This window comes from Aethalodelphis obliquidens, unplaced genomic scaffold (assembly GCF_003676395.1).
Source record: "Aethalodelphis obliquidens isolate GAN/ISIS:26980383/991018 unplaced genomic scaffold, ASM367639v1 scaffold51, whole genome shotgun sequence".
Classification (NCBI taxonomy): domain Eukaryota; kingdom Metazoa; phylum Chordata; class Mammalia; order Artiodactyla; family Delphinidae; genus Aethalodelphis; species Aethalodelphis obliquidens.
This window is the reverse complement of record NW_020837995.1, coordinates 789,855-815,674: the sequence shown is the minus strand read 5'-3', so window position 1 is coordinate 815,674 and position 25,820 is coordinate 789,855. Positions and strand designations below refer to the sequence as shown.

General features: G+C 43.1%; 1 protein-coding gene across 2 annotated transcripts; it reads left to right on the top strand.

The window, feature by feature from the left end:
- The first annotated feature begins 5,080 nt into the window (after positions 1 to 5,080).
- PNP (purine nucleoside phosphorylase) lies at positions 5,081 to 11,529 on the top strand. Of its 2 annotated transcripts, none has more exons than XM_027083734.1 (6): positions 5,081 to 5,212; positions 7,024 to 7,187; positions 9,516 to 9,619; positions 9,851 to 10,026; positions 10,140 to 10,330; positions 10,893 to 11,529. In XM_027083734.1, exons 1-6 carry the CDS (start codon positions 5,202 to 5,204, stop codon positions 11,108 to 11,110), a joined length of 864 nt encoding a protein of 287 aa, XP_026939535.1. In that variant the 5' UTR covers positions 5,081 to 5,201; the 3' UTR covers positions 11,111 to 11,529. The 2 variants fall into 2 exon arrangements, with proteins under 2 accessions (XP_026939535.1, XP_026939534.1); XM_027083733.1 differs by having other exon boundaries at positions 7,024 to 7,193.
- The last annotated feature ends 14,291 nt before the right edge of the window (positions 11,530 to 25,820 follow it).

Sequence of the window (25,820 nt, the reverse complement as noted above, 5' to 3'; positions counted from 1 at the left end):
AGGGTCCCAATTTGATTTCTCTTTCCACTTACCCTATTTCTTCTTTACCCTTTCCTGAGGTGGTAGTTTGCCACCTGTGTGAAACCAACACAGTCCCTTACTCCATTTCCAGGGCAAAGAATGTTTTTGGTAATGTGCAGAGTGAATTAACCAAGATGAGGTGTAGTATGGGCAGTTGGATGGAGTGGGGTAGGGTGTGGTCTAGTTTTAAGGGGTTATTTCTCTTTATCACTCTACACCTTTGTTCCCTTCTGTTTTATGTCCTTTCCATGCCCCAGTGCTTTGCCCCTTCCTTTAGGGTGTAGTCAGCTTCTCTATCTGGGGATTGATCTGTTAGGTCAGTCTGTTTATCTTCACTCTGTTCCTGCACTGAATGAGGCACAAATAGAGATCTCACACAGAGAAGAGAAATGAAAGTGATCCTTTTACGGGGAGGTGGGGGGAGTGGGGGGGGCGGGAGGAACTAAACTAAAATAACATTTTAGTTTCAGGAACTGGAGAAAATGGAAGGTCAAAGATTCTTGGTGATGGTGGGGTAGGTATTTAAATAGGAGAACAACTATCTTGTGGTCTAGAGAGAATGAGAAATTTCAGTTGAGAGGGCAGGAATAAAATAGGTTTCCTGCCTAAAAAGTCCTAAGAGGCTGAGCCTCCTTCTATAAAAGTTGCCATTGGGAGTCACTATCTCGAGATATCTTCCCACTCCATAAGCCAATACTTAGTGACTTAGAAACTACCACTTCCATTCTTCAGTTTCCTTGATATTGAGCATGGAAGATGGGTGTGTTACTGCATGTGTGCCTGGACATGGGAGTACCTCAGAACTTCAAAGAGGGGTGAGAAGAAGATAGAAAAAGGGTAATAAGGCAGTACTGAGCTATAATCACCCTAAAGTTGATAATTGTTTGGTTCCTGACTACAGGAACCCTACAAGTACAGAATAAAACATAGTTCCAGCTTTGTAAAATGTGGAGACTGGGGAGCAGTGACTAGAAAAGGTGAGAATAGTGTTGTGCACTATTCTTTCTGTAATGATTGAAATGTTTCTGTGCTTTGCAATGTGGTAGCCACTAGCCACATGTAGCTTTTGAGCAGTTTAAATGTGGTTAGCATAACTAAGAACTGAATTTTTACTTTTTATTTTATCTTTTAATTTTATTAAATTGAAATAGCCATATTTGGCTAGTGGCTTCTGTTTTAAACAATGCAGGATTAGAGTTGCTGTTGATGGGCTGGGCGTACCTCTAGTTTTTGTTCTGATCCAATTCATGGTTAGGTGGGTCTAGAGAAATCAAAAAGAAAAAGAGACAAAGGGGAAAAATAATAATAGTCAATATTTACTGTGTACTTACTATAATTCCAGGCACTTATCTAAACATTTAACTGGCATTTTATATAATCCTTTCAACAAGAGTAAGTACTATTGTTATCACCATTTTACAGATGAGAAAACTGAGGCATAATGAGATTTTTTTTTTTACTTGCTTTGGATCACAAGCTGGTAGGTAAGGGGTGGAGATGGAATTCATTCACAGGTAGTTTGATTAGAGTCCACTCATTTACACTACACAGATTCAGGAATGAGGTGGCAAGGAGTGCCTGGGGCCATAGTTCCCAAACTCTGTGCCAAGGGGCAAATTCACAGGAGTACTGTGGGATATTTAAATTTTTTTAAGGGAAACACAGCAATATTTGACATCTCTTGTATACTATGAGAACTGCTAGCTCAAGGTAGTTCACAATTTGAACATTAGATTGTGCTACATCGGGACTTCCCTGGTGGTGCAGGGGACACGGGTTGGAGCCCTGCTCTGGGAAGACCCCACGTGCTGCGGAGCAGCAAAGCCTGTGCGCCACAACTACTGAGCCCATGTGCCACAACCACTGAAGCCCAAGCACCTAGAGCCCGTGCCCCGCAACGAGAGAAGCCACCGCAATGAGAAGCCCACGCATCTCGAGGAAGAGTAGCCCCAGCTCACCGCAACTAGAGAAAGCCCACGCGCAGCAACAAAGACCCAATGCAGCCAAAAATAAATAAATAAATTTATAAAAAATAAAAAAAGACTTGCTACATTCCTTTGATGACAAAATATCTTTGCAAAGCTGGCTTTTAGGAGGTCGTCTGATAAAAAAGTAAGTACTGTGTGGAAATCAGCCCGGAACAGGAAATGTGGGTAGTAGTGCTGCACTGCAAGGTTTGAGAAGTTGGGCAGTGCCCAGCAGGCACACACATTCCATTAGTAACTATTTGTGCTTATTTAAGAAAAAAACAAAAACTATTTTTTCTTTCAACTTGTCTGTATTATTTTTTTCAAATGGTTACTAAGCTGTTAGGCACCAGCTACCTAAAAAGCAAAACTCTTAGGTATTTCTTTTGACCTAGGGGTGCTGTGAAAAATTTTCTGAGTTCCTAAGTGCGCTATAAATTAAGAAACTGGGAACCTCTGGACTGGGGTATTGCAAAGAGATCAAAATGGACTGTGGACGCTTGGCTTGAGATGGCCTAAAGAGAAATAATAGACATTTAATAGACATTTCATATATATGATCATTAAGTATTTTACACACACACACACACACAGAACGCCTAAATCTGTACCCTTTAAAGGTAAAAATCCTGTGAGGAAAGCAATGAGAGATGCAAACAAACCAAGGTTAGAGGTAGGATGGGACCCAAGGGCTTGATGCAATCTGGAACCTGGGCCCTTCTGTTGGATAGACCACTAAGATGTGTCCTGAGGAGGCCTGCTAGGCCTCATAGGGTAACTCATAGGGCCATTGGTGAATCCGAGATTAAAAAGATTGGGGGTCCAAATGATTGTTCAGAAGCTTGGTTGCTGACCTTGAATTCAGAATAAAGTATATTGTGTGGTTCTGAAGGTTATGTGACCCCGGCCAAGATGCAGTCTGGTAACCTGTCCTTGCCTGTCATATAGCAGTACATTTCTTTGGTGCCCAAAATGTTTATATATTCTGTATGTTCCTTCCTACATGACATAGGAGAAACACTACAGAAGATTGAGCCTTGTCCCTCAGTTTTCCTTTTGTAGATATATTGAAGATCATCTACACTTACTTTAGACAGAGTCCATTAAAATTAATTAAGGGAATTCCCTGGTGGTCCAGTGGTTAGGACTTAGTGGTTTCACTGACGAGGGTCAGGGAACTAGGATCCCACAAGCCTCCCCGCAAGGCCAAAAAAAAAAAAAAAAAAAAATTAATTGATTAAGTTTGTGCTTTCTTAGATGTAATTATGTTCTACTCTTGTTTTTTGTGTAAACTTGATTGGATTTGAGGTGTTTAAAAAGGAACTTTCAGGGCTTCCCTGGTGGCGCAGTGGTTGGGAGTCCACCTACCGATGCGGGGGATGCCGGTTCGTGCCCCGGTCCGCGAAGATCCCACATGCCGCGGAGCGGCTGGGCCTGCGAGCCATCACCACTGGGCCTGCGCGTTGGGAGCCTGTGCTCCGTGGCGGGAGAGGCCACAGCAGTGAGAGGCCCGCGTACCGCAAAAAACAAACAAACAAACAAACAAAAAACTTTCAGCAATCAAATATTGATACATATTACCCTTGGGCTGATTTTTACTTATGACTGAATTTACCCATCATTCAAAATCATGCTTTCAGTGTCTCAATTGTACAGAGTCACATTACTAAGGTGAAACTTTACCTTTAGATCACCCTATTGTTACCTTTGCTAAAATTACTGGATGAATAAGGATAATAATAATAATCCAATAATGACAGTAGAATAAACCGTTCATTTGGCACTGTGCTCAGTTCTTTATATATGTTATTTTTGTGTTTACATATATTGTCATTACTCTTGTGTCCCTAACACTAGAACAGTTCTGGTACATAGTTGATGCTCAATAAGTATTTGTTACATGAATGAGGTAGAAACGGGGCTGGGAAACAGTGGTTTGGGTCATGGTGTTGGCTAACACAGCAAGCAGGAAAGGTTAGAGCTCAGGAGGGTGGAAATAGGTGGAGGATTCCAATAGCTAAGCAAGGACAATTTGTGATTTGATGTGAATTTGGTTAAAATTATAAAAGTGGAGGCAGAAAATAGCTAAATTCTTACAAAGACATTATGCTGCGTAGTTCTGTTACAGGAATTTTCATTTTGGGGAAGAATCCTTCTGTAATTATCTGAATTCCTTGGATTGAGTATGTGTAAATCAAGGGTCTGTCTGCATTTCCCCATCCCATCCCCACCCTATCCCCATCCTTTGTCTGTGTCAAGGATCCAGGAATTGTGTGTGTGTGTTTTCCAATAAAACTTTATTATAGGTTACAATTCTTTGTAAATACTACTGTTTCTTATTTATATAACAATTTTTTTAGATATCCATAATAATGAGTAAAGAATGTATGGAAGTAAGTATTCTATGAATAACTTATAATTTGGGGAATACTGGGGAAATTCCTGGAAATTCCTATTTCTCATTCCCAAATCCCAAAGCTTAATATCTACAGGGAATTTGGAAACACCTGGAGAAGGGGATTTGCTGCATCCTCCTGCGAGGATCCCGGGATACTTACCCGCAGAAATTTGTCTTCTCCTCATCTGGGCCTGGATTTAGACCCCTTATATGTTCTCCCATATCCTGTAACCTCCAGAGCAGCATTATTGCTAGAGTCGACCCTTTTTCCTTTGCCCAGGAAGCAACTCAGACACAGGCTCACTTAATTTTATTCTGGATTTGCACCACGTAAGGTTTAAATTTTTCTCTGTTCAAATATCTCATGATTTGCTGTAGACACAACCAGGAACGGGGTTTCAGGTAGATGGTTCGGGGGCTCTCCTCCCGACTCCTACCCTCTTCCCTCATAGGCTTCCGTGCCGGAAAATCCGGACCTGCAGTTAAAAATGGGTGCAGCGGCGAAATGCTGGATGCTCCTACCCCTCCCCCGCGGTGGGTAGGGTGAGGATCGAGAAAGGTACTGCAGCTGGGAAGACCTCAGATTAGGTTGACACCCTAGCCTCCGGCGATTGAGTCGGGGCGTGTCACCATGGAGACGGGGCCGGTCGCGTACTCGCCTGCCATTGGCTGGGACTCCTGAGCTGGGGATATAAGCCAGCGCGTTGCAAACAATGCGCTGTGTGGATCGTACCCGGTGACTGGCGGTAGCTTAGCTCAGTGGAGTAGGTCTGAGCGGAGAAGGGCAAACTGATCGAGAGGGCGTCGGCGGGACCATGGACGACGGGTGAGGCGGGTACCAGGCCCAGGGAACCCCGTAGGCCCCTGGGGAGGGGAAATGGCTGTCATCGAGAACTGGAAACCCAGCACTCTGGGCACCGAGGGGGCCAGGAGAGGGAACGAGCGCCCCGGGGATGCAGAGAGGCCTGGCTCGGAGCCCAGTATCAGGGGCAAGGCGGCAGAGCAGTGGGGCGGCCAGCGCTGGCAGGGGCGCGCGCGGGAATCGAGCAGGGGTGGCGCCACCAGAGCAGGAAGGGGACAGGTTAGTAGACCGTAGACGACTCGCCAAAGAAGCCGGTGTGTGTGCGTGCACGCACGCGTTGCGATGTGAGTGTAGAGGGAGCGTACTCCCCCACCCACATACAGAGAAGGTCTTTTCAACCCACGTGCTCGTCACAGATTCCCATTCTAGAGTCTAGGTAAAGCCGTGAGGTACTTTTGGCGCCCATATCTGGAGTTCCTCCTTCAGAGGAGAGATTGCTCACGTCCCTCGACAACGCCTCTCTTTCCTCCAAGGTGGAGTTTCAATTAAGTTGGGGATGTCGTCTCCAAGGAGAGAAGGAAATTCTTATTCACTGAACTGAGCAACAGATCCTGCCTCCTCCCCCCACTTCACCTTTGAAAACGCTTATTTCGGCTTTGGTCCTTGAAGTCCCAGCCCAAGTCTCCAGCAGTAGGGATCAAAGTGGCTTTTGGGTGCCCAAGGGATTCAGGGCATTCTTGGGAGACTGCTGGCCAATGAGGAAGTCCTGTAAGCTGTGGCTAGATGCGCTGGGTGGCCAGGGCTTCACACATATTTCATTTCCTTGGCGCCTCTTGGGGATGCTATTTGATTCACTTTTACCATCTCACCGCTTCTCTCTTCATCATTCTATGACCCCGCTTCTATTGCCCCGACCCGGTCCCTTACCCAGCTACTTCCCTGAGGGTAGCCCGGTGTATTGTAAAGGCAGCACTTTTGAAGAAAGAGGTTTCCTCTGGAGGCTTGGTTAGTTGTGTTCAGCTCTGTCACACCTCAGTCGTCGTTTCCTCCCCTGCCCCGTCCCTTCTCCTTGTTTTTTCCAGCTAGGTATGAGAGAATTGGACTGGAATTGTGAGAAAAATTCCCAGTTGATTCTTGGGGATGTCTGGGTTCTGCGTAAGCGTATGCCTTTAGGTCTCTGAAGGGCAAAGGACCTTGGACCTTGATGAAGAGAAGGAAAGATGGGAGAAGGCAGGGAGGAAACACGGGCAGGGGGGGAAAGTTGTAAAAGAGGTTCAGGTGCTGTGGACCTGAACCATGATTTATGGAGTCAAAGGTCTTTGGAGCTTGTTAGTAAATTTTAAATTCATTTTCAAACTGAGCCTGTTAGATAAGTGAGGCCGATTACATTCCCTTGCTTTACATTAGAGGAAAGAATTTGAAGCACAAGTTACCTGCCTAATAAAGACAAAATTGGGACTAGAATCCCTGTTGAGTTCTGCTTCCTCAAGACCAGAATTCTGAAACCTGGTTTTTGAATCAGAATTACCTGAGGCACTTTTGTAGGAAATAGCGATTCTGGGGTCTCTCCCCATTCTGTAGGGGTGGGCTCCAGAGTCTAGTTTTCACAAGCAGCTGCTGAGAAACTTATGCAGTCAGTTCTGCTCCAGCTGTTGACAACCAAAGTTGTGGCCTGGGTTTGCTTTTTTGTGCAGTAGCTTGTCTAGCTCCTTGGCCCACTTCTCTGTCCCCTGTCACCTTAGTACCTCAGTCAGCCTTTCTACGCTGAAGGTCATTAGTTTATGATACCCTTGGCATGGAAGTGAAACTCACCTTGGTTTTCCTTTTTTTCCTAGATTCAAGTATGAAGATTATCAGAACACTGCAAAATGGCTTTTGTCTCACACCAAACACCGACCTCAAGTGGCGGTGATCTGTGGTTCTGGGTTAGGAGGTCTGGGTGACAGATTAACTCAGGCCCAGATCTTTGACTACAATGAAATACCGAACTTTCCCAAAAGTACAGGTGCTGGCAAGGGGGAGGAGGGATAGGACTGAGGGATATTGATGGGATTCTGATGGGAGGGCAATGCTTCTACACCCTGGCTATCCTCTATAGCATTTGACTAGAGACAACTGTTGTAACAGAGGGAAAAACCCACCAAGAATCAGAATGACTTTAGAAGGAAATTCCCCCAGTAGAAATGTTTTAGTAGGGCATGTTTATGTTACTGTATGATGACATATTTCCTGTGCTTTAATGACTCAGCTCCCTAAAGCTCTACAACACTTCCCCTGCACACTCTTTCCCCATACACACTATGGTCACCATATCCTCATACACCTCTCTCATTTCTTTCAGTCTGTAGCCTAAGTGGAAAGAGCAGTGCCTGTAAGCTCCCAGACAAAGTCAGGCCTTCCCTGTCCCATGTGTTCCTGCCATTCCCAATCTCCCCAGCTCTAACTCCAGTCGTAGGGTAAGGCACACACTGGTGCACAGCAACAAATGAACACACAGACTGCCACGTTCTTGCAGACAAATACCCAGGTGATACATGAATACACAGGACTTGATTCACACTGACCCTTTGGAGGGGGAAAGGGCCCCCTATGCACAGTGGAGTTCTGAGCATAGTGTATCCAGCATCCTGATAGCAGCCAAAAGCTTAAGGCTGGGCTTCCGTGGTGGTCCAGTGGCTAAGACTCCACACTTCCACTGCAACGGCGTGGGTTCAGTCCCTGGTCGGGGACGTTCCGCATGCTGTGGATGAGGCTTAGAGAAGGGCCAGGTGAAAGGGCCAAGTAAAGGACAAGAGTAGTTTATTTGGTTTACTTATTAATTTCTCAGATAACTAACTTCTGTTGGTTTATTTATTAATTTTTCAGATTCTACTTTCCTTCCTCTTTCCCTGGAGAGTTAAGAGTTTTAACAGATATTTTTCATGCCCTTTGGAGCAAGACTGGGAGACCAGAGCAGGGAGGTGGGGATGGGGTTGGAGAAGGAAATATTAAAAAGTGAGAGAAGGGAGTGCAAAGTTTTCTAAGAGAGATAGTAGTGACTCTGGCTCCACCTGCCACTCCTACCTGCAGTGAGAAGGGCACTGCACTAACTAAGTGGATTAATTTTTTAAAACTTTATCAATTTACTTTTTATACTTTATTTGGGTTTCCCTAACTGTGTCACCTCTGCTCTACTACTGGCAATTTTTTTTAAAATAAATTTATTTTACTTATTTATTCATTGGCTGTGTCAGGTCTTTGTTGCTGCGTGTGGGCTTCGCGGCAGTGTGCCGGCTTCTCATTGCGGTGGCTTCTCTTGTTGCGGAGCACGGGCTCTAGGCGCACGGGCTTCAGTAGTTGTGGCGCGTGGGCTCAGTAGTTGTGGCTCGCGGGCTCTAGAGCGCAGACTCAGTAGTTGTGGCTGTCGGGCTCTAGAGTGCAGGCTCAGTAGCTGTGGCTCATGGGCTTAGCTGCTCCGTGGCATGTGGGATCTTCCCGGACCAGGGCTTGAACCCATGTCCCCTGCATTGGCAGGCGGATTCTTAACCACTGCGCCACCAGGGAAGCCCTGTAATTTTTTTATAAGCTCCTCAATCTCTGAGTATCCCTCAACTCTCCCTCTTTGTTTTGGTCCCTCTCCCAGACCATCCATTCTCTAAGGGATAGGTCAGCCATGTCCATTAAAGGAGAAATGTTAGATGAGAGAAATGGTAATAATGGTTACTGTGTCTGTGTGGAGAGTTATCTTTGCACTCCCATGCCCCTGCATGCCCCATTCAGGGTACGTATTCCCACAGGATTGTTTTGTGGGTAACAAAGGAGACTTGTATGGGTCCAACCTCAGCCCCTTTCCTTGTTCCTAGCCTCCTTAGGAAGCTAGAATATACCATGAGCTCCCTCTCAGGAGGGAGGAAGCATATAGTTTAGTTAGGGTAGTAAGGATACAGATTTTGAGAGTTTTGGAAATTTTGGAAAAGAGGTCTATAATTACGACACTCACTGCATTCATTATTACTCACTTATTCTATTTTTTATTCTTTTATTCTCTTACAGTATGGCTTTCTCATTCTTTTGAAATTTCTTTAAAAAGAAACTGATGTGTGTTCACATTGAACATCCTCACCCCCATAGCTCTAATCTCAGGATGTACTTATATCTAAGTTTATGATTAGTTTCTATCTCCCCCACCAGACTTAAACTTTCTGAGAGTGGAGATGATAATGTTTTCTTTTGATTAAGTATACCCTCACCTGTTGAGCACAGTGAGTTGGCTCAGAGTAGGTACTCAGTGGATATGTGTTGTATGAAAGCATCTGTCCATGCATTTCCCTTTCTTTTTTGTGTACAGTGCCAGGTCATGCTGGCCGACTGGTGTTTGGGATCTTGAATGGCAGAGGCTGTGTGATGATGCAGGGCAGGTTCCACATGTATGAAGGCTACCCGCTCTGGAAGGTAAATCAGGGACACAAACCTGATTGGGTCTGGACGAAGCGGGAGAGAGCTCTCCTATTTTATTACCTAACTACCCAGGCAAAGTAGATTTTTGGTCCCCTTCTTTCTCGTCTTTTATGCCGTATCATGCTGTATCTCGTCTTTTATGCTGTATCATGCTGTATCATCTGCATGGGTGGATTGGTGACATTTTAAAGAACACTCTCTGATCTTTTATCTTTTGCTTCTAAGGTGACATTCCCAGTGAGGGTTTTCCATCTTCTGGGTGTGGACACTCTAGTGGTCACCAATGCAGCTGGAGGGCTCAACCCCGAGTTTGAGGTTGGAGATATCATGCTGATCCGCGATCACATCAATCTACCTGGTTTCTGCGGTGAGAACCCTCTCAGAGGGCCCAATGATGAAAGGTAGCTATCCTGCTCCTTTTTGTATAGATGGGTGGGCTCTAAGGACTTGTCTGGGAGTTGGGAGAGAGCTTATTCTATTCCATTAATCTGAGATAATCCAACCTGTGCCCTAGGTTTGGAGTTCGTTTCCCTGCCATGTCTGATGCCTACGACCGGGATATGAGGCAGAAGGCTCACAGTACCTGGAAACAAATGGGAGAGCAGAGAGAGTTACGGGAAGGAACCTATGTGATGGTGGCAGGCCCCAGCTTTGAGACTGTGGCAGAGTGTCGTCTGCTGCAGAAGCTGGGAGCAGATGCTGTTGGTGAGGAGGGGAACTTGGCTGGAGGCTTGAAGAGGGAGGGTTCTGGCAAAATAAGATGGAAAAGAGAAAAAGATTATAGACCTAGATGATAAACTGAAAGAGGGCCTGACTTAAGGGAAGATTGAATTAAACTGACTTGAAAGGTGGTGGAAGGTTTGCATCGTAGCATCAACTCACCACCCACCACCAAGGGCTCTAACCACTGCAATGCTAATGAGCGGTCCATAATTTGATGACTGTTTCTGATTATTTTAACAAATATCATTATAGCCACCTTCTGTACCCTTTGGCTGGAAGATAGAATTGCATCATTAGAACTGACTTTAGAATGACCACAAACAGATAGAAATTTCTATTTATAAGAGATGTGCAAGGCCCTCTGAGGCCCGACTCTTTTAGGCAGTACAGAACAGCCTAAGCTTGACACGAATTTAGCTGTTTCTTTGGATGTTTTCTTGATGCTAAATTGTCAACGAGGTGATTAATGGAGGTGAGGCTAAAGGGTGAGGAAAAGAGTCATTTGCGGATCCTGACAGTTGGTTTCCCTCTTTCTCCACATCAGGCATGAGCACAGTACCGGAAGTTATAGTTGCAAGGCACTGTGGACTTCGAGTCTTTGGCTTCTCCCTCATCACTAACAAGGTCATCTTGGATTATGAAAGCCAGGAGAAGGCCAATCACAAGGAAGTACTAGAGGCCGGGAAGCAAGTTACGCAGAAATTGGAGCAATTTGTCTCCATTCTTATGGCTAGCATTCCACTGCCTGACAATGCCAGTTAACCAGCCCTGGAGTGGTCTGGCATCTCCCTTCTGGGATCCAAGGAGCTGCTACCTACTTTGGCCTCTTGCTGGAGTCACGTGCCTCTGCCCTTAGGTAGTGGCAGAAAGGAGTGTCACCTGCCCTGCTTCTCCCACCAGACCTTTCTGATACAGAGTGCTCTTCTGCTCAGCTGTCATCACAAAATGATTTCCACCCCTATTCCTCTTCAAGAGCCCAAGCCCTACCACACATCCAGGGATTTGACTTGGGGCTGTCGAACTCAGCCTAGTAGCTACTGCTAGCTTTTTGAGATGATCCTCTTACATTCCTGGGGGCTCAGCTCTGCTCCTCAAAGCACTGGAGACCACACAAGGAACAGCCTCTTCCTTTTGGAGTTTTATACTATCATATTTTGAGAATAAAGAGAAAGATGAAATAATTTCTTTATTTTTGTGTAATTTGGGATAAGGGTGGGGCACAGGCCAAGACTGGCATGAAACCAATCATGAGACCACGTGTCTTGTGGTTTGACTCTCTGCCTCTCAGACAGCTAAGAATTGAGGTAGATGGTATGTGGATGCAGGAAAGGATGGAGGAAAGGCAAAGAGGTGAAAGACAGTGTTAGAAGATAAGGAAGGACTGTACATGATGGCCACTTCCCTCAGATCAGTCTTGCCTCTGTCCTTTTGCTTTCTGGTTGTTTCTCTCTCTGTCAGCTCTCATGAATCTCTGAATTCGTTCACTGATCTCAGCTTATGTTCCACAGTTGCCACATCCTTGGTAAGCCCTAATTGTATTTCTTGTTGGTTTCCTTCGGTTCCCCCCCCACCGCCGCCGCTAACCTCTGCCATAGTTCGTGACACCCATACATTCTGTCACTCCATTCTGACAGTGCAGTGGCAAATACCCCTTTCTCTGCTGCCGGCAGCTCCACTGCTGATTAGCGTCCTGCCAGCCCCTGTGAAGTTGACTCATACTCTGGCCTCTTCTCTTGGAGCACTTCCTTGCCTCCTATTGCTTTTTTCCTGGGTGTTAGTTTTCCTTTTCACCATTCTTGGTCAGAACCTCCCTGTGACAGGAGCCTAGGCATTACCTTTTGTTGGCCCATTGCACTGCTGGCGCTTATCAACTTGCATTCAGCTGGCTGGCACGTTTGAAAATCATACTATCCCCACCCACTCAGGCCTGTTTGCCTTTCGACAGCGGGTAGAGCTGGATGACTCTACAACAGTGGTAACATTTCAGTTAGTAGTATAACATGGAAGAGCTGGGATTCCCTGGTGGCGCAGTGGTTGAGAATCCGCCTACCGATGTAGGAGACGCTGGTTCGTGCCCTAGTCCGGGAAGATTCCACATGCCGCGGAGCGGCTGGGCCCGTGAGCCATGCCCGCTGAGCCTGCGCGTCCGGAGCCTGTGCTCCGCAACAGGAGAGGCCACAACAGTGAGAGGCCCGCGTACCGCATAAAAAAACCCCGAAACATGCAAGAGGCATTTTGGCAGGAAAGCTTTCGAAAACTTTCAAATCATCCTTTGTTTGCTACCTGACCTACCTAGCTGAGCCCAGCACAAAGAAAAGGTATCCTGAAGTGGCCCTGTAACTACTCTTCTTTTCATCCGTTCTTTGTACCTTCATCCACCTCTAAAACCCTACCTGGCAATCTGCTAGCGTCTGTCATTTGTCTCTGAGAGAGCTGGTGTAGAGGGAAGGACTGTGCATCCTTTAGATACATACACATCACAGTAACTTGTTCATCTGATGAGATGCTTATAGACATTTTTTAAATTTATTTTTTTAATTGAAATATAGTTGATGTACAATATTCTATGTTATAGATGTACAATAGTGATTCACAGTTACATTTCTTTTTAATCAAGTTATTGAATATTTCTGTATAACACTCTTAGCCTAATAAAATGTTAAATTGAGAATATAAAAATGGTCTTTCCCTCTCAAGGGCCCTACAGTCTTAACAGATACACATTTGTAAAGCTATTAATTGTTCATATAAGGCAGTATAAAATAGGTACAAGTCACATGTTATGCGAGTCCAAAGGATGAACTGATTATAAGTATGCACTGGACTTTGAGATTGGTTATTGAGAGAAAGGTTGTTTAACTTTGAGCTTAGTCTTCAAGGATGAAAGGGAGGAAGGATTTCACATCAGGGTGAGCCGAAGCGCTCACAATGTTTGTGGGTCATTGTCACAACAGGTGTGACTAGAACAGAAGACATGGAGACATAGCAGATGGGTACTTGGGGGTTAGAGGAGGGCTGCATTTGGTGCTTGGCTTTCTTACCCTGGATCTGCTTCTTGGTGAGATGGATCAGGAATCAGAATGGTGTCATCTGAAAAATACGTCCCAGAGAGACTTGAGTGGAATATTTAAGGGCATTTCTACCTTTTTAGATTTAGAAGATATCTTGTATTTCATAATAGAATACTAGATTAATGAAGAAGATTATGCATTTGATGTCCTAATTCAAGAGTCTAATTCCTTAGATCTAAGCACAAAAATTAGAACTCACCTACTTTATACAAGTATATATTACTATATTCATGTTAGGGCATTAAATATACCCCCATGGTGACAGAAAACAAAATTATATATTCTTTATAGTACAAAGTAAGCTATGACAAGGAAAGTAGCTACAGGCAAGTAATAGTCATTTTTTAAAAAATATTTATTTGTCTGCTCCGAGTCTTAGTTGCGGCACACGGGATATTTAGTTACGATGTGCGGGATCTCTAGTTACGGCATGCAGGATCTAGTTCCCTGACCAGGTAGCGAACCGGGCCCCCTGCGTTGGGAGCATGGAGTCTTAACCACTGGACCACGAAGGAAGTCCCTAGTCATTTAATTATAGATAATAATTATTAATTCTAAACTCACTAGAATTCTAGTTTCAAGGTGGGTATGGGCTGGGGAGGAAAAACATGACCACACAGTGTCTTCAATATTTTTAGAAAACAGCTTTACTGAGATATAATTCACATAAAATAAAATTCACCCATTTAAAGTGTGTAATTCAAAGATTTTTAGTATGTTCACAGATAAGTACAATCAATCGTCATCAGAGTCAATTTTAGAACACTTCCATCACCTCCAAGGGAAACCTGTACCTTTTAGCTGTCACTGTACACTCCACCCCCACTCCCACCCTCCCTGGCCCCAAACAACCACTAATCTACTTTCTGCTCTGTAGAGTGAACTATTTTGGGCTTTCATATGAATAGAATCATATATGGAATGATGTGGACTTTGTGACTGGCTTCTTTCACTTAGCATAATGTTTTCAAGGTTCATCTAAGTCGTAACGTGTATCAGTACTTCCTTCCTTTTTATAACCAACTAATATTCCCTTGTATGGCTACACCACATTTGGTTTATCAAGTATTTTCAGTTTCAAAATGCCAACGAACCCAGCCCAAAATGAATGTATCAATTGAGGTGTGCAAAAGAATAAAAACACAAAGTCAGGGAGATAGGTCTCGGGGGGGGGGCCGCCTACAGAAGGGTAGTTCTCGAAAAAAAACTCTCCAGAGGGGCCTACAGAATGCCGAAAATATGGGTTCAGTTTCTTGAGCCTCATCATATGTGTCAAAACACACTTACCCCATCAAGTCATGTTCTCTTCCCTGACCCTATCATGGTCATTTTACCTACATCAGTAATGTTACTAGGACTTCCCTGGTGGCACAGTGGTTAAGAATCTGCCTGCTAATGCAGGGGACACAGGTTCAAGCCCTGGTCCAAGAAGATCTCACATGCTGCAGAGCAACTAAGTCCATGTGCCACAACTACTGAGTTTGTGCGCCAGAGCCCCCGAGCCACAACTACTGAGCTCACGTGCCACAGTTACTGATGCCTATGCACCTAGAGCCCGTGCTCTGCAGCAAGAAAAGCCACCACAATGAGAAGCCTGCGCACCGCAACGAAAAGTAGCCTCCGCTCGCCACAACTAGAGAAAACCCGCGCACAGCAACAAAGACCCAATACAGCCAAAAATAAATAAGTAAATTTATTAAAAAAAAAATAATGTTACTGGGCTTTCCTGGTGGCGCAGTGGTTGAGAGTTCGCCTGCCGATGCAGGGGACACTGGTTCGTGCCCCGGTCCGGGAAGATTCCACATGCCGAGGAGCAGCTGCGCCCGTGAGCCATGGCCGCTGAGCCTGCGCGTCCGGCCTGTTGCTCCACAACGGGAGAGGCCACAACTGTGAGAGGCCCGCGTACTGAAAAAAAAAAAAAACAAAAAAACCAAAAAAAAACCCAAATGTTACTAATCATGTATTTTGTATAGAACATTGTCTTAAAAACCATAATATAAATTGGTAATAAGACAAAGTGCTTTCAGTCTAGACAGGGGACAGGATATATGCATAAAAAAGGAAAAACAAGGTTGAATTAGTGGTACCCTCTATGCCTATTTTAGTCTTTTTGTGTGTTATATTGTCATTGTTTAGAAAAATTGTTTTTGAAAGAGGAATACAATAATGTGTGAAAAGTAGTACATGCTAAGTGCCAATGATAACATGCTACAGAGGATGGGGAATGGGTAAAGGATTGGTAGGACTCAAGTTAGGCTTTATAGGAAAGAGAGGTGAGGAGGATATAGCTGAAAGCACTACATGCAGGCCAATTCAGGGATGTCTAATTTAACAGACTGGAAAGGTTAAAATGAAGAAATCATGAATGCGAGCAGTTGGAGATAAGGTGGAGAGGGGCTAGATTGTTTAGAGCTCTGATCTCAGGCTAAGGAGTGCGAACCTTATTCTCTAGGCAAGTGGCCAGCTTTTTAACTAAGGACTGATGGGAAAATCACACTGTAGTATTTTGATGGACTAAAGCCTAACCAGAAGCGGGGAGGCTTCCGACTTCTCCGGTCGCGCAGTGGTTAAGAATCCACCTGCCAGGGCTTCCCTGGTGGCATAGTGGTTAAGAATCCACCTGCCAATGCAGGGAACACGGGTTCGAGCCCTGGTCCGGGAAGATCCCAGATTCCGCGGAGTGGCTGGGCCCGTGAGCCATGGCCGCTGAGCCTGCGCGTCCAGAGCCTGCGCTCCGCGACGGGAGAGGCCCACATACCACAGAAAAAAACAAAACAAAACAAAAAAAAACATAAAGACAAGAGCATAAGCAATTTAGAAATAAAAATATACACTTAAGTCAAATTAGTTTTCTCTTTTTTTTGGATTAAAATTTGAATAGGTGATAGAATCACATAGTTAAAAAATTATGCCACAAAAAATGTATACAGTGAAAATGTTCATCTCAGTCCTCTCCTCCATCTGCCCTTCCTTCCCCACCCCACTAGGAATCACTTTTATTAGCTTCTTGTGCATTCTTCCAGGATTTATAAAAATATAAACAAATAAAAATACATATTTTTATTTTTTCTCCTATTATTATACACAGAAGTTAGCATGTTATACTTCTTGTTCTACACCTTGCTATTTTATTTTACCTTAATGTATCTTGGAGATCTTTTCACATCTATTAATTATTGTGCTTACTTGATGAATTAGGTCCATGCTGTCAAGAATACATGTCTGTCACTCAAATTTTTTAGAACCAAAGGAAGAGTATGCTTGGGTTTTTTTTGTTTTTTGTTTGTTCGTTTTTAGCTATTTCCCAGTCTGAGTTGATTACTATTACAAATAGATTCAAAGAGTTGCTGCCCCTTTAAAAGAAGGTGAAGAAGAATGGAACTGTTCCTTCCGTGCTGTGCCTTGCATCTAAATTTGATCTGGCTTAGATTTGCATTGCTCTTTCTTGTAAATAGGCCTCTGTTTTTCATAATTACATTTTGTTTCTAAGGGACGCCATTTGAATAAACACTGGCTACCTGCCTTGTTTTTCTGTTATTGTAAATTTGGATTTTAATAAAAATGGAAAATTTCCTGTCTTTAATCTTTTTGCCAGACTTTTAGCTTTAGTCTAAATTAGATTTGAAATTGTTTGGTATTAATCTGCCTTTGTTCTCTTGTTTTGGGGTCAGAGAACTCCTCCACTCCTCCATCGGGTTTTCATTTTCACTTCCATTCTGAGTTTGTTCATTTAGGAGGCTTACTTTAGCTCATTTGCAAATCACTTTTTTTCTTGTCCTCTTTCCCTTCTCTTTTATTCATTTTTTAAAATACCATTTTGCTTGTCAGCCAGCTATTTGATATTGGCCTTTGTCTTTGCTTTTCCTATTTTATTTTGAGCTGTTTCTACTTGAGCTTTGGCTATAATTTTATAATAAAAGATTGGTAGGAATATAGTACGACTTTATATGTAGCCTGAGGTGTTCTAGTTCTATCCAGTGTTCGTTTTACCCATCAAAGACTGTCCAGGTCAATTCCAGTTCACAGTATTAATCTCCACTGTTCCCTCCAAATAATACTGTAGAGCTACTACCATTGTTAATATCCTACCCATTCCATCAAATGAAGTATGAAAATAATTTAATTACCATCAAGGAATGTAGTTGATATTTGGCACAGTGGTTGTTGTTTTTTTTAATAAATTTATTTTTTATTTATTTATGTTTGGCTGTGTTGGATCTTCGTTGCTACGTGCAGGCTTTCTCTAGTTGCGGCAAGTGGGGGCTACTCTTCATTGCAGTGCGCGGGCTTCTCATTGCAGTGGCTTCTCTTGCTGTGGATCATGGGCTCTAGGCTCGCAGGCTTCAGTAGTTGCAGCACGTGGACTCAATAGTTGTGGCTCATGGGGTTAGTTGCTCCACTGCATGTGGGATCTTCCTGGACCAGGGCTTGAACCCGTGTCCCCTGCACTGGCAGATGGATTTTTAACCACTGCGCCACCAGGGAAGCCCACAGTGGTTGTTTCTGATATACTTGTTTTGGAGGTGGGAAGGTTCTCACTCTGGAGTTTCACTGATAGACCTGCAAGATCATGAATCTGGAGGGACAGAGGGAAGTCATTAGGTTTCCTTGGATGCTTGCTCCCCTAAATTACCCTCCTCCTTCACAAACAGATAGGAACCAACACTGTTTAAAAAAACAAATATGGAATTATGGTAACGGTAATTTTGGATATGTTCTGCCATTCTGCCATTCTTTATGGCATCCAGCTTCTAAAATATTTCCTACCTACTGACTCGTTACTTCAGGATAGCTCTACGGTTGGTCTAAAGGCTTGTTAGCAGGACTCCCAAAGATCTAGAAAACTGATCCTTGGTAAGGTTACACAATACTGGATTCAGGAATGTTCTCAGACCAGAATATACTAGCCTGGAGAGTCTGAGAGAGGTGCCTTAGAGAACAAAACTGTACCCTGCAATAGGATTGTACATTGTATAAACCAGAAACTTGAGGTGCTTCTACCCAAGGAGGGGCTCTGGGCATATCCACACTTGCTTAGGAGTACAAGTGGACTAGACTGAGAAATACTGTTATATTTCCATAGTCTAATATGACTCTCACTTACTTAAAGTTTTCAGTAATAATACACCTTCTGGTGAAGGTGCTGGAGTCAAGATGTTTGTGCTTTTTTTTTTAAATTTTTATTGGAATATAGTTGATTTACAATGTTGTGTTAGTTTCAGGTGTCCAGCAAAGTGAATCAGTTATACATATACATATATCCACTGTTTTTTAGATTCTTTTCCCATACAGCCCATTACAGAGTATTGAGTAGAGTTCCCTGTGCTATATAGTAGGTACTTATTATCTATTTTATATATAGTAGTGTGTATATGTCAATCCCAGTCTCCCAATTTATCCCTCCCCACCCCCTTTCCCCCCTGGTAAGCATAAGCTTGTTTTCTAAGATGTCTGTACTTCTGTCTGAATTGAAACATTTATTCATCTCTCTGACTGAGCTGACTTTATTTTGTGCCCTTTGGATAAATAACCCTGTTTGATTATTCAAGTGACGTTTGTGTCAGGTCTTGTCATCAGCCTTTACCCAGTATTGACATTTTTCAACGAAGGTCACTCATAACTATAACATTTACTTGACAACACTGTATTGCATTGATATTTGTTCATTTTTTCCGCAATTATTTTGAACTATGTCCTTTTGATAATCAGATGTATTAAGGCTTATATAGAAATGCCAAGGGGTGTGTGTGTGTGTGTGTGTGTGTGTGTGTGTACATACATATGCATATACACATACATACATATGTATGCTAACCCCCCAAATTATCAACTTATAAACTGTTGTCTGTCCATGAAAACTTGAGTGCACCTCTCCAGGCTGCTGTGCAGAGAGAAAGATAAACGTGAAGAGGGTATGTTTATCCATTTACTAACAAATGTTCTAGAGACTGGGGAAACAGAGAAGAACAAGACAATGTTCTTGCCTTCAAGGAGTTTATATTTAACTCAGGAGTCAGACGACAAATAAATACAAATGTAAAAAAAAAATCTAAGGTAACAATAAGTGTTAAGAAAAAATAATCAAAGTAAGGGGATGGAAAGTAATAGAGGAAGGAAAGGCAAGTTAAAACTACAGTGAGATACCATTTCACACTCACTATTATGTCTATAATAGATAAGACAGGCATTAACAAGTGTTGGCAGGATACAGAGAAACAAGAACCCTCATACATCACTGCTGGGAATGTAAAATGGCGTAGCCACTTTGGATAAACACTTTGACAGTTTCTCAAAAAATTAAAACCACTATGTGACCCAGCAATTCCACTTCTAGGTATCTACTCAAGAGAAATAAAAACACAACCACACAAAGACTTAACACATAAATGTTTACAGCAACATTTACTAATAATGGAAACTGGAAACAACTGGTGAATGGATAGATAAAACGTATGGCCATACCATGGAATACTTTTCAACAATAAAAAGGAACAAACTGCAGACACATGCTGCATCATGGATGAGCTTCAAAAACATGCTGAGTAAGACAATTCAGATACAAAAGAGCATGTATCCTATGATTCTGTTTATATGAAATATCCAGAAAAGACAAACTTATAGAGACAGAAAGTAGATTAATGGTTTCCTGGGGCTCAGAGTAGAAAAGGAGATTAATGTAAATGGGCATAAGGGATCTTATTCAGGGGGTAAAAATGTTCCAAACCTGATTTATGGTTGTGGTCACACGACCGAGTAAAGTTACTAAAAATCATCGAATTGTACGCTTGAAATGGGTGAATTTTATGACATGCAAAATATACCTCATTAAGGCTATTAAACAAAAGGGAATTCCCTGGTGGTCCAGTGCTTAGGATTCCATGATCTCACTGCCAAGGGCCCAGGTTCAATCCCTGGTCGGGAACTAAGATCCTGCAAGCCGCACAGCGTGGCCAAGGGGAAAGAAAAAAGGGAGAGAGAGAGAAAGTAATAAAGAAGCAAGAGATTTCTCGAATAGGTTAGTGCTGGAAAGGCCTCCCTGAGGAGCTGGCATTTGAATAGACACCTGAGTAGAGGAGGGAGTGAGCAATGGAATGACTAGGGAAGAGTGTTCAAGCAGCTAGCATGAAGGTTCTGAGGGAACTTAGCAATTTAGCAGCAGCAAGAAGGCCGATATTATTAGAGTAGAGTGAACAATGGAAATAATGGTGGGAGACAAAGTTGGAGATGTGGGCAGGTGTTGTAGGTCATGGTAAGAAGTTTGGATTTTATTTTGAGCATGAAAGGATTTTTAAAACTGATTTACCCTAAACAACACAACCACCACAAACAACACAACTGCCTATTTTGTAGAAAATCCATGGTATGGGGCAAAAATTGAAGTAGGGTGATCAGATAAGAGACCACTGTGGTAGACCAGGTTAAAAGTTGGTTTGCATCAGTGATGGTGAAGGAGGTGGTAAGATGAAGTCAGAATTTGGAGATATTTTGAAGATAGAGTAGACAAGAATTTCTGATAGATTGGAAAAAAGTATGAGAAGAAAAGAAGAATCAAGAATTGTTCCTAAATTTTTGCCCCAATAGGTGAGGTGAATGGAGCTGCCATTTACTGAGAAGAGACGCTTAGGGAGGAGCAGTTTGCTTTTATAGCTGATAAGTTTTAAAAGTCTAGACCTCCAGGTGGACACGTGGGGTATGCAGTTGGATAAATGAGTCTGGAATCAAAGAGAGGAGATTTAAGCTAGGTACATAAATTTGGAAGTCATTAGCATATTGATGGCATTAAAGCAAATGATCTAAATGATATTATCTAGGGGACAGAAATCAGGATGTGGGGAATGATTCAGCAAAGGAATTTGAGAATGACCCATTAGTGAGGTAGGAGGAAAATCAGAAAATAGGATGTCTTGGAGGACAAGTGAAGAGAGCAGTCAAGGTCACTCACTGCTTACCTTGACATGTAGTCTTGAAACCGTGCACCTCAGATTGGGACTTGAACCCACGCAGCCGGGACTCGAACCCAGCCAAAACCCACAGTCTTCCAACTGAGATCACACACCTGGTTTTAGGACTTTATGAAGCTCAGGTTCTTGATATCTCATGGCAGAAAGAATTCAGTGAGAGACAAAGTGATAGGTAAGAAGTGGATTTATTTAGAGAAAAACATACTCCACAGACAGCGTGTGGGCCACCCCAGAAGGTAAGAAAGGCACCAGGGTATGGGATTGTCAGTTTTTATAGGGGTGGGTAATTTCATAGGCTAATAAGTGGGAGGAGTATTCCAGCTATTTGGGGAAGGGGTGGGGATTTCCAGGAATTGGGCCACCGCCCACTTTTTGATCCTTATGGTCGGCCTTGGAACTGTCATGGCACCTGTGGGTGTGTCATTTAGCTTGCTGATGTGTTACAGTGAGCGTAGACTGAGGCTCAAGGTCTAGTGGAAGCCAACTTGTCCGCCATCTTGGACTCATTTGGTTCTAATCCATTTATATCCTGTCCTTGGGCTATGTCATTCTTTCAAATGTCGTGCCCTGCCCCCTTCCCTCCTGTTTCAGTCTTAGTGGAGTAACAAGAACGACACTGATACCAAGCAGGACCCTGTGGGGCTCCTGGGCACAAAAGCCTTTCTGTGACCCTACTTCTTTTTTTTTGTTTGTTGGCCACACCTCGTGGCATGAGGAATCTTAGTTCCCGGACCGGGGATCAAACCTGTGTCCCCTGAAGTGGAAGCACGGAGTCCTAACCACTGGACCGCCATGGAATTCCCCTCCACCCCCACTTATTGGTTACAGGAAATAGGCTTCTTTCAGACTCCATGACCTTCTCTGAGTTCCAATGGGCAGGTTCAAACAGATGCTAATTAGGGAAGGGAAGGGATGCAGAGACAAGGGAGGAAGAGGCAAGAAACAATAGTGCAACCTTGGGGCAGAGTCCTGGTTCCAACCCTCAAGGGACATGCATAACAATATCTTTGAGCTGTTTTGCAGATACTGAAACCCCCACCTGGTAGGAGAAGTTAACTGTATGCTGTCCACCAGCGCGTAGACTGGTTGGAACCCAAAGGTTGATGAGGCTGACTCCCACTTACCTCACCACCAACCAATCAGAAGAATATCCACTACCTGATCACGCCCTCTTTGAACCATTACTATAACACTCCTCACTATCCCCTCCAGGTTGCCTCAAAACACAATTGTGAGGGCATTAACCCTCTGTGGTCCCCTTTGCCTTGCAAAGCAATAAAGCTATTCTTTTCTACTGCATCCAAAACTTTGTCTCCGAGATTTAATTCGGTGTCGGGGTACAGAGGCCGGATTCAGCTTCAACACCTTGATTAGACTGGACACCAGAAAGAATGAGAGATGAGGAAGTAGAGACAGCATGTACAAATAACACATTTGAGAAATTTTGCTACATAGGGGAGTAGTGGTTGGAGGAAAGATGTGAGGTCTAAGAAAGAGGCTTAAAAAATTTTTTTTTAACTTTTTAACGATGGGAGACACCTTGAAACAGAGAGGCCCCAAATGGGACTTGCATATGATATGAGGGAGGAGAAAAGATGGTTTGTACTATTGACTGGGAGTTAAATGGGACCTTTAATTGATTATCCATGCAGTACCCGATGACTTGTTTATCGTATAGTTACAACTGCGCAGTGCGTTAGGGACTCTTGATGGTGAAAAGAAATGAGTCCACACTGATAGCTTGGACTTTGACTTGATAGCTGTCCATAAGAGGGCAGCAGAGAAAGAGCCCTGCAAGGTTGTCCCTGCAGGGTATTATTACATACTTTTCAAAGATATTAGAGGGAACTGAGCCCTTCCTTCCCAGAACCTCAATGCTAAAATTCAGCTTGGAGACCCCAAAGCCTCCAGACTTTGGGACATTCTCAGATAGTGTGGCCAGGCTTTGAGATCTGGAGGTAAGGAAGCAATTGTAAAGTTGATTGAATGTGGAGGAATGGCCAGTACGGAGGGAAGTTGAAGCTATTTTGTGGAAGCATCCTTAAAAAGAATGAGGCTAGACCATTGTTAGTATAAATAAATTGATCCTGGGGGAGTATTCACTGCCACAATCATTCCAAAGGACCCATTGATGCTGAATCTCAAAGTGTGTGGCCAAAGTTTACAAAAAAAAAAAGCCAAAAAAAGTCAAGTAGAGAAGGATTTAAACTGTAAGGGGAAGCGGGTGGGGAGAGAGGAAGACACTCCTGCTGTGATTGGATCTTTAATGTGAATAACCATAGCATGTAACATGTACAAAGTGCTTTACAATCTACAAAAGATTTTACATTCTTTGTCCTTTTTAGTTTTGATATTTATGGAGACTATTGAGTATCATTAATATTATTCTCATTTTCATTTTTCAGATGAAAAAAGAGAGGCTTAGAGAAAGGTCACCTGACTTTTCCACCATCACACAGCAAAGGAATGACTAAGCTAAGACTCATATTCACAACTTTTGTCTCCAAATCTTTGAATCTACAGAGAGTGATGTGGGTGGGTACTGTGTGGAAACACATCACATGTTTGGGCTGAAAATGAAGGTCCGATGGAGTTATGCTTGGTGGCAAATTGGAGATGAAATGGAGTAGTGAGGAACTGTCTTCTATCATTTTAAAGGATTGTTGATGTAAAAGAAGAATCAAATTTATTTTGTGCAATTTTGTCAGTTAAGATTAGACCTGAAGAGAGGTTCCACTCAATTTGTGAAGAGTTCCACAAAAAAGAAATAGTTAAGTTCTTCAAGTGTGGAAACAGGGGCTAGATGAATATTTGGCAAAGTCATAGAGAGGAATCTTTGACCTTACAACCTCTAAAATTCTATGCAAATCAAGTACCTTGAAACATTAGGACTTGTTTGGAAAAGCCTGAATAGCAAAGGTACACTTCCCCAACACTTAAGTTATATGGAAGGAAGATTAGATGTTACACTGTACATTCATGTTGCAATAATTATATGTTTATGCATGTCCACTTCTTGAAGAAGGTAAGAGGTGAGGAGTTGGGAGGCTAGATTAGGAAGAGTTGGGAGCTGTGACTGATTCCAGACCAAATTGGAAGCAATTCACCGCTTCATCAGACAGGAAACTCAGCAGTTGAGACATCTTTAGCAGCACACCTGGAGGAATTCACCAGGGGACTGAGACAGTAACTCCGAAAGGATAGGTGGTGGAAGGGTTACACAGGAACTTTGAGGAAGGAGTGATTTATGGGCGGAAGCCTTGCCAGAAGTGCAGTCAGTGGTGAAGAAAGCCATTTGTTCCGGGAGAGCAGTTTAGAAGGAGTATGTTTTGTGTGGGCTGTAGTTCATGAGGAAAGTGTTTGTGGGGAATGGAGATATGGGGCTAGTGATATGCATGAAAGCACTTGTTGAGAAATGTGGTTTGTAGGGGGCTTGCATTGCTGGGGCCATGAGGCTGGCGGGTGTTTTGGGCAGAAAGAGGCCACAGGGGCAAAAAAAAAGAGTCCCCACTGTGGCCTTTAAAAAATATATGCATATACATATTTAAAAGTTGAAATAAAAATATTATATGATTACAAAAAAATACAGTTCAGTAGAACAACTGGACTATATAAAGAAAAAAAAAAGAACCCCTATATCACCTCAGCCAAGATAAGCACTGTTAGCAGTTTGGTGCACTTCCTGTGGATTTTTAATTTTTTTGGAAAAAAATTTTTAAAGTATAGTTGATTTACAATATTGTGTTACTTTCAGGTATACAGTAAAGTGATTTGATTATACGTATACATATGTATATATCTATACCTTTTTTAAAAAAATTCTTTTCCATTATAGTTTATTACAAGATATTGAATATAGATCCCCGTGCTATATAGTAAATCCATGTTGTTAATTTTGGAAATTTTTAATGTCCATTTTCTCCCCAACTGTATACTTTGAAAATCTTCAAGCCTATAGAAAAGTGGAAAGAATAGTGCAATGAACACTAGTATACCTTCTACCTGTCGACTAAAAAAATATATTCACAACCTACAAGTTGAGAGTTATGTTTTATTTGGTGGGAATTTTTAGGACTTCAAGCCCAGAAGGCAGCATCTCAAGTAACCCTGAGAGAACTGCTCCAAGGAGGCGAGGGTGGGGAGCCAGGATATATAGGAGTTTTGCAACAAAGGGCGGGTAGTCTGAACGTCAAAAGATTACTGTTAATTAAAAAAAACCAGATATGTCAAGTTAAGGAATTTAGCGCTTTTCTGTGTATGGGAAGATGCAAGAGTCTGGGCTCACTAAAGTCATTTCTTTGATATGCACCTCAGCTATCTGGGGCCAGTATCCTGTGTTTTCATGTCCTGAGTTTCCTCGGGGCTAACCGGGACTGCTGGTGGCTGCTAGATGGCAGGTATTCTTTCCCCTCCTGAGTTCCCTCAGGGCTCACCAGCTCA

Bases quoted from the DNA above. Each gene is read 5' to 3' on its own strand.
- PNP (XM_027083733.1), top strand. The intron at 7,194-9,515 runs GTGCTGGCAAGG...TTTTGTGTACAG, and splicing joins GAACTTTCCCAAAAGTACAG to TGCCAGGTCATGCTGGCCGA. The intron at 10,331-10,892 runs GTGAGGAGGGGA...TCTCCACATCAG, and splicing joins GCTGGGAGCAGATGCTGTTG to GCATGAGCACAGTACCGGAA.